Below are 14,664 nucleotides of genomic sequence, written 5' to 3'. Positions count from 1 at the left end.
GACCCTTCATCAGAAAAGGTGATGAAGGGTCTAGGCCCGAAACGTCAGCCTCTTTGCTCCTATGATGCTGCTTGGCCTGATGTGTTCATCCAGCCCTGCACCTTGTTGTCTCGGATTCTCCAGCATCTGCAGTTCCTACTATCTCCCCTGGTGTGAAGTTGCTCTTAACCAAGAGGAACATATCAGTATCCATCTTGTCAACATCACAGATTCTTATGTTTCAGTAATATCACCTTTCATAGAATCACAGAATTCCTACAATGTGGAAGCAGGCCATTTGCCCATTGAGTCCACACCGATCAGCATCACATCCAGACTCACCATCTACTCTATCACTGTAGGCCTGCATTCTCCATGGCTAAGCCACCCAACCTACACATCCCTGGACACAATGAGCAATTTAACATGGCCAATCCACTTAGCTTGCAAATCTTTGGACTGAGCCACCATGCCACCCCTTTCCTCAACAAAAGTTCTTCCAACTCCAATTAGTGCCTCCCTGTTCAATCTTTCCTAACAATTTCTTCATACCCTTTCATCCCAATAATTAATTTTCTCTGAACTGACTCTGAGCTGAAAGTATATCCCTCCTTTAAAAAAAAGGATACTTAATCTGTACACAGTACTCTAGTTGTAGTCTCACCGAATACCTATACAGTTGTGATAAGGTTACACTAATTCTCCATCCCCTTTTCAATAACAGTCAATATTCTATTTGCCTTCCTAATTACTTGCTGTACTTGCATGTTAATCTTTTGAAATTCAAATATGACAGGATATTATAATCTCTCTTCTGCTTTCCAATCTTTCCCACCAAAGTAAGTAGACTCATACTCCATCTGCCAATTTTTTGCCCACTTCCTCTCTATATTCCTTTGCAGTCTCTTCACATCTTCCTGACAACCTTCTTTCCTATTTTTGTATTGTCATCATGACAAAGCAATAAATAAAAGCACTATCTCAGTTCCAGGACGCCCCTGCAAGAGTTCCTCAGTGTACGATCCTGGACACAACCATCTTCAGCTGCTTCGTCAACAACCACCCCTCAATCATAAGATCAGAAGTGAGATGTTTGTTGTTCATTACATCACGTTCAATACCAATCATGACTTCTCAGAAAATGAAACATTCCATGTTCTTAAGGAGCCATCCACAGACCACAGCTAAGCTTGGTAGACAAGCAGGAGGCTGGAAGAACGCAACAAGCCAGGCAGCATCTAGAGGAAAGGAGCAGTCAATGTTTCAGGTGTTACCCTTCTTCTGAAGGAGGGCAATACCCGAAACGTTGACTACTCCTTTCCTTCAGATGCTACCTGGCTTGCTGTGTTCTTCCAGCTTCCTGTTTGTCTAGCTAGGATTCTAGCATCTGCAGTTTTCTTGTCTCTAACCACAGCCAGGCTTGGATTGATTAGTGACAATCTGCACTACACAAACATCAAACATACTCCATAGTTATCTTCAAGAGAGAATCTAACCATTGCCACTGGTGTTCTATTACACTGCCATGGTTGAATTCCTCACAAACAGCATCTTGGGGTTACCACTGCCCAGAAACTGAACTGGATTAGCAATTTAAATACTGAGGCTACACATGCAGCCTGAGGCTGAGGAGTCTGTGGCGAGTAACTCACCTCCCGACACCTCAATGCCTGTCCACCATCTGTAAGGTACAAGTCAGAAGTGTGACAGAATGTTCTCCACTTGCTTGGATGACTACAGCAGCAACAACACTCAAGAAGCTCAACACCATCCAGGAGCCTGTCTGATCAGCACACTGCCAGCATCACTCTCTTCAATACCAACCTAAGGTGGCAGCTGTGTATGTTATCTGCAAGATGCATTGTAATAACTGACTGAGGTTCCTTCAACAGCACCTTCCAAACCTATAACCTCTACCACGCCTGGAAAGACAAAGGCAGCAAATACATGGGAACATTTTGACTCTCTAAGCCACACAAAATCCTGTTTTAAAACTACATTGCTGTTCCTTCATTGATGCCGAGTCAAAATCCTGAAAGTCTCGGCCATCAGCACTGTGCCTAACATCCCAAGGACTGCAACAATTCAAGAGTGACTCATCACCACTTTCCCAAGGACAATTAGAGACAAACAATAAGTGCTGGCTTTTTCAATGACAAACTATTGCATCTAGTCTGATCACCATACTTTAGAAAAGATGTAAGGGTGCTTGACAGTATGCAGAGGAGATTTACTGGAATGGTTCCAAGGATTGGCTTTTAGCTACCTAGGTTAAGTTGGAGAAGCTGAGTTTGTTCCCCTTGGATCATATGAGATTGAGTGGGAATTTGATTAAGGTCTATGAGCTTATGACAAATTTGAAATGTAAGAGTGTTTACAGCACAGACAAACAGCCTTCTGCACATAGGGTCTGCACCAATCATCAAACATCCATCTATTGCAATCCATTTTCCAGCACTTGGCTGCGTAGCTTATCTGAAGTGCTCATCTAAATAGTTCTTAAATGCCTTAAGAGTTCCTACCTCCTCCATCCTTTCAGGCAGTTCAAGATCCCACCCTCAGGATGAAATATTTTTCCTCAAGTACCCTCTGAACCTCCTGCTTCTTACCTTGGTTACTGACCCCTGAATCAAGGAAAACATTTTGTCCCTGTCTATGCCCCTCATAATTTTGTACCAAATGTCCCTTGAGGCTTCTCTGCTCTAAGGAAAACAGCCATAGTCTGAGTAGAGGCTCTTCTTAGCTGACTCATTCCAGCCCAGCATCCTGGTGAATCTGAGATAACAAGGTGTAGAGCTGGATGAGAATCTACTCTGCACCCTGTTTAGTGCAATCACATCCTAGTGCGGTGACCAGTACACACTGTGCCAGCAGTAGCCTTACTCACATTGTTTACAGCTCCATCATAACCTCCCTGCTTTTGTAATAAATGCCTTGACTATTAAAGGCAAGTTTACCTCGTCCTTCTTAACCAGCTTACCTGCTTGACCTGCAGCCTTCAAGGAACTGTGGAAATGCACACCAAGGTCCTCTGATCCTCTGTCCTTTCTAAGGTCCTACCATTCAATGTATACTCCCTTGCCATGTTAATCCTCCCAAGATGCAAGAGACCACATTTGGATAAAGTAGACAAAGAAAAGATATGGAATAGGGGACATTTAAGGTTCTGCACAAGAGATACAAAGTGGATATGAGAAAGAACTTCTTTACAAAGTAAAGATGGTAATGACATGGAAGCCTGAGGTTGGTAGAAGTGAAGATGAGAAATTATTTCAAAAGGAAACTGAATGGACACTTTAGAAAATTAAACTTCATAGATCATAGAAACCCTACAGTGAAGAAAGAGGCCATTTGGCCCATTGAGTCTGCACCAACCCTCCACCTTATCTCCATGTACCTGCATACTACCATGACTAAGCCACCTAATCTGCACACTATGGGACAATTTAGCATGGCCAATCCACCCAACCTGCACATCTTGGAACTGTGAGAGGAAACCAAAGCACCCTGCGGAAACACACGCAGACACGGGAGAATGTGCAAATTCTATACAAACAGTCACTAAAAGCTGGAATCTAACAGGCTCCCTAGCGCTGTGAGGCAGCAGTGCTAACCACTGAGCCGCTGCAAATCAATGTGGAAGCAACCATTCAGCTCATTGAGTCCACACCAGCCCTCCGAAGAGCATCCCACCTGGACCCACCCCATCCCTGTAACCCTACATTTCCCGTGGCTAATGCACTTAACCTGCACACCTTTGGACTGTGGGAGGAAACCAGAGCAAACCCACAAAGACAGTTGCCTGTCCTCTGACAGTTGCCAGAGGAATTGAACCCAGGTCCCTGGCTCTGTGAGGCAATAGTGCTAACCACTGAGCCACTGTCATCCTGCAAGGCTACGTGGATAAAATGAGGAAATAGGACTGACTGAATAGTTCTACAGAGAACTAATATGGACTCAATGGGCCAAATGGCATAAAGACTAAGAATAACAGGGCTCTGCAAGTTCTCAGAAACAATAACCCCTCTAATAATAAGGAAGCTCATGTGACACACACGGATTGGTGTGTGTGGAACCGCCCAGCCGCATCATTGTTACGTGACTCAGAGACAACATTGAACAGAACAACTTACCTTGAAAAGCACGGGACAGAATTGGGCTCCTCTTGTCCTCACAGTGAGTCACTATGACAGGAAACAGCAGATCCAGCAAGACAGAGGCCTGTGACAAAGAACACCTATTAAACAGTGATTCATAGAACAACGCGTGGAGAGTAAACCCCACCAACATAGACAGACAAAATCCCATTTCACAGGGAAACACAACCTACCAACATGGTGAGTCAAAATCCCACTGCAGAGAGAGACCAAACCCCACCAACATGGACAGACAGGGAGGTAACACCTTGCCAACACAGAGAGACCAAATCCCATCAATACAGAGATACATAATCCCACCACATGGAGAGAACAAACCTTGCCAACACCAACAGATAAAACCCCACTGCACATGGAAATCAAACCCCATCAACACGGTATCACCTTGATAACTTGTTATGATCTCTCTACCTTAATTAGTTTGTACAGTTTTGGATTACTTGTTACTTTGGTCAGACCCTCAGCATGTGACTCTTATACCTATCATGTTATTCCAGTCATTTGATTTATCTCCAGCACCACGTTATTTTTAATTTTTTATAATTACCTCGCTGCCTCAATTAATCGGATTATAGGTCATTCGCTTGTTATTCAGCTGTTGACACTTTACTCACACCGTCTGACATAAGAACGTAAGAACTAGGAGCAGGAGTAGGCCATCCGGCCCCTCGAGCCTGCCCCGCCATTTAATAAGATCATGGCTGATCTTTTTGAGACTCAGCTCCACTTACCCGCCCGCACACCATGACCCTTAATTCCTTTACTGTTTAAAAATTTACCTAGCCTCGCCTTAAAAACATTCAGCGAGGTAGCTTCAACCGCTTCACTGGGCAGGGAATTCCACAGATCCACAACCCTTTGGGTGAAGAAGTTCCTCCTGACCTCAGTCCTACATCTGCTTCCCTTTATTTTGAGGCTAAGCCCCCTAATCCTAGTTTCACCTGTTAGTGGAAACAACCTTCCTGCCTCCACCTTATCTATTCCCTTCATAATCTTATATGTTTCTATAAGATCTCCCCTCATTCTTCTGAATTCCAATGAGTATAATCCCAGCCTACTCAGTCTATCCTCATAATCCAAGGGAATGACACTCTTGATCACCTGCAGAGACCTATTATTCGGCCTGTTAACACTCCACTCACACGATTTGTATGATCTTTTGTTCTCTCTGATTATAAATGCTGTGTCTGGGTGCTCTCTTCACTTCACCTGACGAAGAGGCAGTGCTATGAAAGCTTGTGATTTTAAATAAACCTGTTGAACTATCACCTAATGTCGTGTGACTTTTGACGTAGAATTAGTGAGGAACAAGAAACCTTATCTCTCTCTCTCCCCGCCAAAGCCTTCTCTACCTACAGTGTTCACTGGTCTAGGCAACCTCCAACTATTCAACAACAGAAGTTAGTGCTACTGTTGAAATCTGTGTTCAAGTTTTCATACGCTTCACTTCAGAAAGAATCCTCAAGCAAGTAACAAGTGTGTAACGATAACAGACTAATCTTATCTTCATTTTCTTAAGTATCTTTTATCCATACCTACTTTTATTCTTTGTACCTCTATTTTAACAAACAACCCAACTTTAGGTTTGTTACGGAAAAGGAGAAAGATGATCTGCAAAGAAAGGTTTTGGAATGAGGTAAGACAGATTTTATTAAATTAAGGCAGGATCTGGCCAAAATAGTCTGGGGACAGCTATTTGAGGGTAAATCTATAACAGATCACTGGCAGGTGTTCAAAATGGTACTGGTACTTGTACTTGAAAATGTACTTGGGTGGGGTGGGGGGGGTGTGGTTTTGCGGGCATGGAGAGGTGGTGGTGGAGTACACGCCCAACATGTTCCCTTTGGGTGCAACAATCTCAGAGAAGCATGGATATCTAGGAATATTTAGGACTAGATAAAAAGGTAAAAAAGAGATGTATAACAGGTAAAAAGGGAGCAAAACAATGGAGGCCCGAGAGCAGTACAGGAACTGTAGATGGAAACTTGAGGAAGCAATTAGGAGAGCAAAGAGAGGGTATGAGAAATCCTGGCAGGCAAGATTAGAGAGAATCCCAAGATATTCTACATGTATACCAAGGGAAATTCAATAACAAAGTCCTGAGCAAACTGATTAAGAAGTGAGTAAGTATTGGTGGTTTTGGCAGACTTAAAAGAGAACAAATCCCAGGTCCGGATGAGTTATATCTCAGCAGGTCAGGCAGCATCCATGGAGAGAAAGCAAACAAACATTTTGAGGTCTAGACTCAAAATGTTAGCCTGCTTCCCTCCATCGATGCTGCCTGTCGCGCTGTGATCACCAGCATTTTTTGCTTTCAGTATAGATTCCAGGTCTGCAGTAACTTGCTCCTATCTGAGTCGTATCCCAGGCTGCTATCAGAGACAAGGGAGGAAATCAAAGGGGCCCTGATACACATTTTAGAATTGTTTCTTATGACGGGGAAGATGCCGAGGACTGGAGGACAGCTAATGTAGTTTCACTTTACAAGAAGGGTGGTAGAAATAAACTAGGGAACTACAGACCAGTAAGTCTAACATCAGTAGTAGCAAAACTTTTGAAGAAACTAATGAAGGAGAAAATTTATTTCTAGCTACAGAGGTAATTCTGGTCTCCCACCAATAGGAAGGATGTTACGAAACTTGAAAGAGTTCAGAAAAGATTTACAAGTATGTTGCCAAAGTTGAAGGGTTTGAGCTATAGGTAGAGAGGAAATAGACTGGGGATATTTTCCCTGGAGCATTGGAGGCTGAGGGGTGACTGTATAGAAATTTACATAATCATGAGGGGCATGGATAGGGATGGGGAAGTACAAAACTAGAGGGCATAGGTTTACGGTGAGAGGGGAAAGATTCAAAAGGGACCTAAGGGCAATTTTTTCACACAGAGGGTGGTGCGTGCATGGAATGAACTACCAGAGAAAGTGGTGGAGGCCGGTACAGTTAGAACATTTAAAAGGCATCTGGACGGGTATATGAATAGGAAGGGTTTAGAAGGATATAGGCCAAATGCTGGCAAATAAGACTAGACTTATCTAGGATATCTGGTTGGCATGGACGAGTTGGACCGAAGGTCTGTTTCTGTGCTGTACATCTCTATGACTCCATTCGATCTGGGTTGGTGAGCATGGCTTTGTCAGAGGGAGATCTTGCCTAAAATATCTAGTGGAATGTTTTGAGGAGGTGGCTAAAGCGCTTGGATGAGGTTAAGGCAGTTGATGTAGTTTATATAGATTTCAGCAAGGCCTTTGACATGGGAGACTGATAAAGATACGGGGATGCAGGTTAACTTGGCAAGACGGATCCAAAATTGGCCTAATGACAGCAGACAAAGGGTGGTGGTAGAAGGCCATTTGTGTACCTGGAGGCCGGTATCCAGTGGTGTTCCACAAGGAACAGGGCTGGGTTGTTATTGTTTGTGATATTCACAAATGATGTAGATGAGAATGCGGGAGGGATGGTAAGTAAATTTGTAGATGACACAGAGATTGGCTGGCTTGTTGACAGTGATGAGGAAGGATTTCGGTTGCAGGAGAATATAAACATCAACTAAGCAGATCAATGGCAGATGGAACATAGAACATAGAACGTAGAACATAGAACATTACAGCGCAGTACAGGCCCTTCGGCCCTCGATGTTGCGCCGACCTGTGAAACCAATCTGAAGCCCATCTAACCTAAACTATTCCATTATCATCCATACGTTTATCCAATGACCATTTAAATGCCCTTAAAGTGGGCGAGTCTAGTAGTTTTGCAGGCAGGGCATTCCACGCCCTTACTACTTTCTGAGTAAAGATGGAATTTAACCCTGATAAACTTCAGGTTACGCACCTTGGAAGAAGAAACAAGACAAGAGACTCAATGAATGGCAATGAGGTCAGTCAGGGCGAGGAAGCAGATCAATGTGAACCTGGGGTAAACAACAGCAGGAGCTTCTCGATAAAAGCTTCAGGTGGTGGGCCTGGATTGAAGTCAGTAAAAGCGGTGGTGGGAGCAGAGTGTAGTGGAGCTAGATTCAGAAGGGGTGCTTCTGAAGTGATGTCAGGGTTCAAAAGTGAGATAGGATTGACTGCTTAGGACCCAGTCTAGAGACTGAGTGGGTAGTGTGTGGAGAGTGACAGAGTGTAAAATGTTTATTTTTTGTGGTTTTTTTTTTTAGGAATAGAGAGTGAGAGGTCTGACTTTGATTTTGGTGAGTAATGGCTTAAGTTGTGTAATAAGTTTCTAGTTTATTACTTGTTATTAAGGTTGACAATGGCAGGAGAACATGGCCCAATGGTGTGCTCCTCCTGCAATATGTGGGAAATCAGGGACACTGGTGGGAGGTGATGGTCTAGTAGTATTATCACTGGACTGTTAATCCAGAAACCCAGGTGATGTTCTGGGAACAGTGGTTCAAATTCCACCAAGGCAGATGGTGAAATTTGAATTCAATAAAAAAAAATCTAGAATTAAGAGTCTGACAATGACCACAAATCCTGTCAATTGTTGGAAAAACCCAATTGGTTCACTAGTGTCCTTTAGGAAAGGAAACTGCCATCCTTACCTGGTCTGGCCTACATGTGACTCTAGATTTAGAGCAATGTGGTTGACTTAACTGTCCTCTGGGCAATTAAGGGCAATAATTGCTAGCCTGGCCCTGATCCCATCAATGAATAAAAAAGATCTTCCAGACTCCATGATGACAATATAAGCAGGAAGTGTGTTCAGCTATAGCTCCTGATTTGCTGCAAGGAGTGCCTGAAATTGCATATAGACTCACTATGGAGCATCCGTGAGGCTCAGAATGCCATGGACAACACGTTAGCAAGCTGGTCACACCACAAGTAAGAGCTACACAGACAAAAGAGTTGGGTGACCATCAGGAAGAGTATAATTGTGGGCAGACAGTGCAGGAGTCCCTTCTGGCAATTCCCCTCTCAGACAAATATTCCATTTTGGATACTGTTGGGGGGTGGTAGGGATGGCCTCTCAGAGGAAAGCAACTGCAGCAGCCAGGTCATTTGTACCACGACTGGCTCTGTTATATAGCAGGGTAGGTCAAAGTGTAGGCAAGTGATAGCAATAGTGGATTCTATAGTCGGGGGCACAGATAGACACTTCTGTGTACACGAGTGAGACTCCAGATGCCAAGGTCAAGAATGTCTCCAAAGGGGCACAGAACATTCTGAAAGGGTAAGGAGAGCAGCCAGAGGTCATGATCCGCATTGCTATTAATGACATTGACAGAAAGAGAGGGGAGGTCCAGCAAAGCCAATTTAGGGAGATAGTTGGAGTTGAAAAACAGGGAGCAATCTCTGAATTACTCTCTGTGCCATATGCTACTGAGGCCAGAAATAGAAAGATAATACAATTGAATGTGTGGCTTATTGGCTGGAGTAGGGGGGAAGGGCTTCAGATACCTGAATTATTCAGATCTCTTCCAGGACAGGTGGGACCTGTACAAAGGAACAGGTTGCACTGAAACTGGAGGGGCACTGATATCCTTGCAAGGAGGTTTGCTAGTGCCACTCCGGAGGGTTCAAACATGTCTGGCAGTGGTGGGAACGACAGAAGTAGGTCAGCATATGAAGTTATTGAGGAGAAGGTAGAGGTTAAGTCAAGTCTAGTAGGAAAAACAGGCAAGGCCAGGTTAATAAACACAACAGGACTGGCAGCCTGAAGTGTATTTATTTTAATTACAGAGTATAACACATAAGGCAGATGAGCTCAGAGCCTGGATTAGTACGTGGGATGACAATGTGGTAACCATTATAGAAACTTAATTGAGAGAAGGGTAGGAGTGGCAGTTCAACATAACAGGATTTAGATGTTTTGGGTGAGGTACAGGGGAATGTAAAAGGGGTGGGGAGTTGCATTACTAATTAAGGAGCGCGTCATAGCTGCACTAAGACTGGATATCTTGGAGGGCTCATCCAGAGAGGCCATATTGGTGGAACTCAGCAATAACAAAGTTGCAGTCACTATGATGGGGTTATATTATAGGCCTCCAGTGGCCAGTGCGAGATACAAGAACAGATACACAAGCAGATCATGGAGAACTGGAAAAACAACAGGGATGTTGTTCTGGGTGATTGTAGCTTCCCCAGTATTGGGCTACATGGTAGCTCAATGGCTAGCACTGCCGGCAGGGACTTGGGTTCGATTCCAATCTTGGGTGACTGTCTGTGTGGAGTTTGCACATTCTCCCTGTATTTGCGTGAGTTTCGTCGAGGTGCCCCAGTTTCCTCCCACTGTCCAAAGATGTGCAAGTTAGGGTGGGTTGGCCATGCTAAATTGCCTATAGTGTCCAGGGATGTGCAGACTAGGTGGATTATCCATGGGAAATGCAGGGTGACAGGGACAGGATAAGGGGTTGGGTCTGGGTGGGATGCTCTTTGGAGAGTCATTCTGGACTCTATGGGCCAAATGGCCTGCTTCCAGACTGTGGGGATTCTTGACTGGAACTTCCTTAGTACCAGGGGCTTAGGTGGAACAGAATTTGTTGGGTGCATCCAGGAGGGCTTCTTAAAACAATATGAAGATTGTGGGAAGAGGGAAAGGGCTGTACTGGAACTTGTACTGAAGAATGGGTCTGGCCAGGTGATTGAAGTTTCTGTGGGGGAGCATTTTGGGAACAGTGACCATAAGTCTGTAACTAAGATGGTTATGGAAAAGGATAAAACTGGCCCTTGGTGAACATGCTAAATCAGGGGAAGGCTAATTACAACAGTATTAGGCAGGAACTGCAGAAATTAGATTGAGGCCAGCTGTTTGAGGGTAAATCCACATCTGACATGTGGGAGTTTTTTAAAGGCCAGTTGATCTGAGTTCAGGACCAGCATGTTCCTGTGAGAATGAAAGATAAGGATAGCAAGATTCAGGAACCCTGGATGACGGGAGATATTGAAATTTTAGTCAAAAAGGAAAAGGAAGCATGCAAAAGGTTTAGGAAACTGAAATCAGACAAGGCCTGTGAGCAATATAAAGGAAGTAGAAAATAACTTAAACAAGAAACTAGGAGGGCTAGAAAAGGCCATGAAATGTTCTTGGCAGGGAAGATTGAGGAGACTCCTAAGGCATTTTATACATATATTAGGAGCAAGAGTGTAGCTTGGGAAAGAGTGCGTCCGTTCAAGGACAAAGGAAGGGATTTATGCATGGAGTCAGAGAAAGTGGACAAGGTCCTTAATGAGTACTTCACATTGGTATGATGGTAAGTTTAGAGAGCAGCGTGTTCAAATTAAGAAGGTGGTGGTGTTGGGTGTCTTGAAAAGCATTAAGATAGGTAAGACCCAGAGCCTGGTGATATCTGTCCCAGGATACCGAGGGACACAAGGGAAGAGATTGCTGAGGCTTTGACAGAGATCTTTGAATCCTCTTTAGCCACAGAGGAGGTCCCAAAAGACTTTAGAAAGCCAATGTTTTTCCTTTGTTTAAGAACAGCAACAGGGATAATCCAGGAAATTATGGCTGGTGCACCTTACCTCAGTGACAGAGAAATTATTGGAGAAGATTCAAAGGGACAGGATTTCATTGCATTTGGAAAAAAATAAACTTCTTAGGGATAGTCAGCATGGCTTAATGAGGGGGGTGGGGTCTTATCTCACAAGCTTGATTGAGTTTTTTCAGAAAGTGACTAGTATGATTGATGAGGGTAGGGAAGTGGATGTTGTCTACATGGTCATGACTAAAGCATTTGACGAGGTCCCTCCTGGTAGGCTGATCCAAAATTTTAAGTCACATGAAACTCGTGGTGAGTTGGAAAGTTGGACACAAAACTGACTTGGTTGTAGAAGACAGAAGGTAGTTATGGAAAGCAGTGTTATTATGACTGGAGATCTGTGACCAGTGTTGTTCTGTCAGGATCAGTGCTGGAACCTATGTTTGTAATATATAATAAATATATTACATATATATAAAATAAGAAAAAAGGATTTAGATGAAAATAGTGACCTGTTTGGTAAGTTTGCAGGACTTAGTTAGTAAGTTTGAAGGACACAAAAATTGGTGGAGTTGTGGTTAATGCATAATGATATCAAAGGACGTAGCAGGATACAGATCAGTTGGAAAGTTGGGCAGAAAAATGGCACATGGAGTTTAATCTGGACAAGGATGAGCTGATGCATTTTGGGGGTCAAATGCAAGAGGAAAATATACAGTAAATAGCAGGACCCTTGGGCAGTTGATATATCAATGAATCTTGGGGTGCAAGTCCAGAACTCCCCGAAAGTGACAATACAAGTAGATAAGGTGGTAAAGAAGGAATACAGCATGCATGCCTTCATCCTTTGGAGCAATGAGTATAAAACTGGCATGTTATGTTGCAGAGATAGTAGGAACTGCAGATGCTGGAAAATCTGAGATAACAAGGTGTAGAGCGGGATGAACACAGCAGGCCAAGCAGCATCAGAGGAGCAGGAAGGCTGACGTTTCCGGCCTAGACCCTTCTTCAGAAATGGGACATCATCCGTGGGTGCTCCGACAGTGGCCACATGGCCAATGGCAGCGGGCAGATTGTGGGGAAGGTCCTGGGTAGGGTTGGGGACTTGGGAGGTGGAGGAAGCCCGTTTTGGGTGGTAGGCACCAGTAAGTTTACTGTACTTACAGTTTTTAGTGTCCAATAAAGCTGAGTAGAATTGTGAGTTCAGGTTGTGGATCCTATGAAGAATAAAAAACAGGAGCAGTCCTTTGCAGGTCTGGGAGAGGGAGGCTGTGAGCTGGGGTAGGCTTGATTGTAGTGCCAGGAGATGCCGGCGCATTGCTGCGAGTGTGTGTTTCAGGAGTCGCAGAGAGAAACGCTTCTGAAGGATCTCAATGTTCTGAATGTAGACATTGTCACGGTTGGGGCCAAATTGGGAAGGCCTGAATGTGGACTATAGTCCATTGGGGATGATCTGGTTCCATAGGCAGGTACTAAGAAAGGTGATGTGGCTGTATTACCTGGTTTGCTTCAGGACGTGGTCGAGCAGTTTCAAGGCCGAAGAGATTACAAGAGAGTTGCAGTGGGAGAGAGATCCACTGAGGTTGTTTCGGAGGGAGGAGGGTAACTTCTTCAGGGTAGGCATCCTTAGAAGAGGCTTCGCAGTGGGGTTAAAACTGTTTCAGAGATAGAAGGAACTGCAGATGCTGGAGAATCTGAGATAACAAGGTGTAGAGCTGGATGAACACAGCAGGCCAAGCAGCATCAGAGGAGCAGGAAGGCTGACGTTTCGGGCCCAGACCCTTCTTGCAGCTGTATGTATTAGATCACATTTGAAATATTGTGTGCAGTTCTGGACACCACACTACAAGAAGGCTACGCAGGCTTTGAAGAGGGTGCAAAACAGTTTTACCAGGAATGGAGTATATTAGCTATAAGGAAAGGTTGGATAAACTTGGACTGTTTTTGTTAGAGTGTGTCAGAGGCTGAGAGGCAACCCCATAGAAGTATTTAAAATTATGAAAGGTCAATAATCAGAGTCTTTTTCCCAGGGCAAATGTCAAATACTATGGAGCATAGGTTTAAAGTGAGAGGGGGAAAATTTAAAGCAGATATGCGAGGAAAGTTTTTTTTACACAAAGGTTGGTACATATCTGGAATGCACTGCTGGGTGGTAGAATCAGATAAACTTTGCTAATCTAAGAGGCACTTAGACAAACACATGAACAGGCAGGGAAAAGAAGGACAGGGACTTGTGCAGACAGATGGAATTAGTTTAGAACGGCGTCATGTTAGCACAGGTATGGTGGACCAAAGGGCCTATACTTGTGCTGTACTGTTCTATGTTCTAGGACACTAGGTAGCTCAGAGGAACAAAGGGCTCTTGGGGTGCTTATTCACAGATCCCTGAAGGTGGCAAGACTGGTCAATAGGGTAGTTAAGAAAGCATATGGGACACATGCCTTTATCAGTTGTGGCACAGATTATTAAAGCAGGGAGGTTATGTTGAAACCGTATAAGGCTTTGGTTAGGCCACAGCTGGAGTACTGTGTGCAGTTCTGGTTCCAACACCATAAGAAGGATGTGATTGCAATGGAGGGGGTGCAAAGGAGGTCATTAGGACGTTGCCTGAGATGGAGCCTTTCAGCTACAAAGAGAGGCTGGTTGAAAGAGAGCTAAGAAGAGCCAGGAGGGGACATGAGAAGTCTTTAGCAGGTAGGATCAAGGAAAACCCTAAAGCTTTCTATAGGTATGTTAGGAATAAAAGAACGACTAGAGTAAGATTGGGGCCGGTCAAAGACAGTAGTGGGAAGTTGTGCATGGAGTCAGAAGAGATAGGAGAGGTGCTAAATGAATATTTTTCGTCAGTATTCACACAGGAAAAAGACAATGTAGTCGAGGAGAATACTGAGATACAGTCTATTAGACTAGACGGGATTGAAGTTCATAAGGAGGAGGTGTTAGCAATTCTGGAAGGTGTGAAAATAGATAAGTCCCCTGGGCCGGATGGGATTTATCCTAGGATTCTCTGGGAAGCTAGAGAGGAGATTGCAGAGCCTTTGGCTTTGATCTTTATGTCATCATTGTCTTCAGGAATAGTGCCAGAAGACTGGAGACTAGCAAATGT

At 44.1% G+C, this 14,664-nt stretch overlaps 1 protein-coding gene across 1 annotated transcript in view; it reads right to left on the bottom strand.

The window, feature by feature from the left end:
- si:ch211-225b11.4 overlaps positions 1–14,664 on the bottom strand; it is a 226,885-nt gene that overhangs the window by 158,804 nt on the left and 53,417 nt on the right. Inside the window, exon 8 of the mRNA XM_048611680.1 lies at positions 4,113–4,200. Within this exon, the coding sequence (XP_048467637.1) occupies positions 4,113–4,200 (88 nt within the window). The remainder of the gene's footprint in view (positions 1–4,112; positions 4,201–14,664) is intronic.

The sequence above is a fragment of the Rhincodon typus genome, chromosome 24, assembly GCF_021869965.1.
Source record: "Rhincodon typus isolate 14 chromosome 24, sRhiTyp1.1, whole genome shotgun sequence".
NCBI lineage: Eukaryota > Metazoa > Chordata > Chondrichthyes > Orectolobiformes > Rhincodontidae > Rhincodon > Rhincodon typus.
This window is presented reverse-complemented; position numbering and strand designations above follow the sequence as displayed.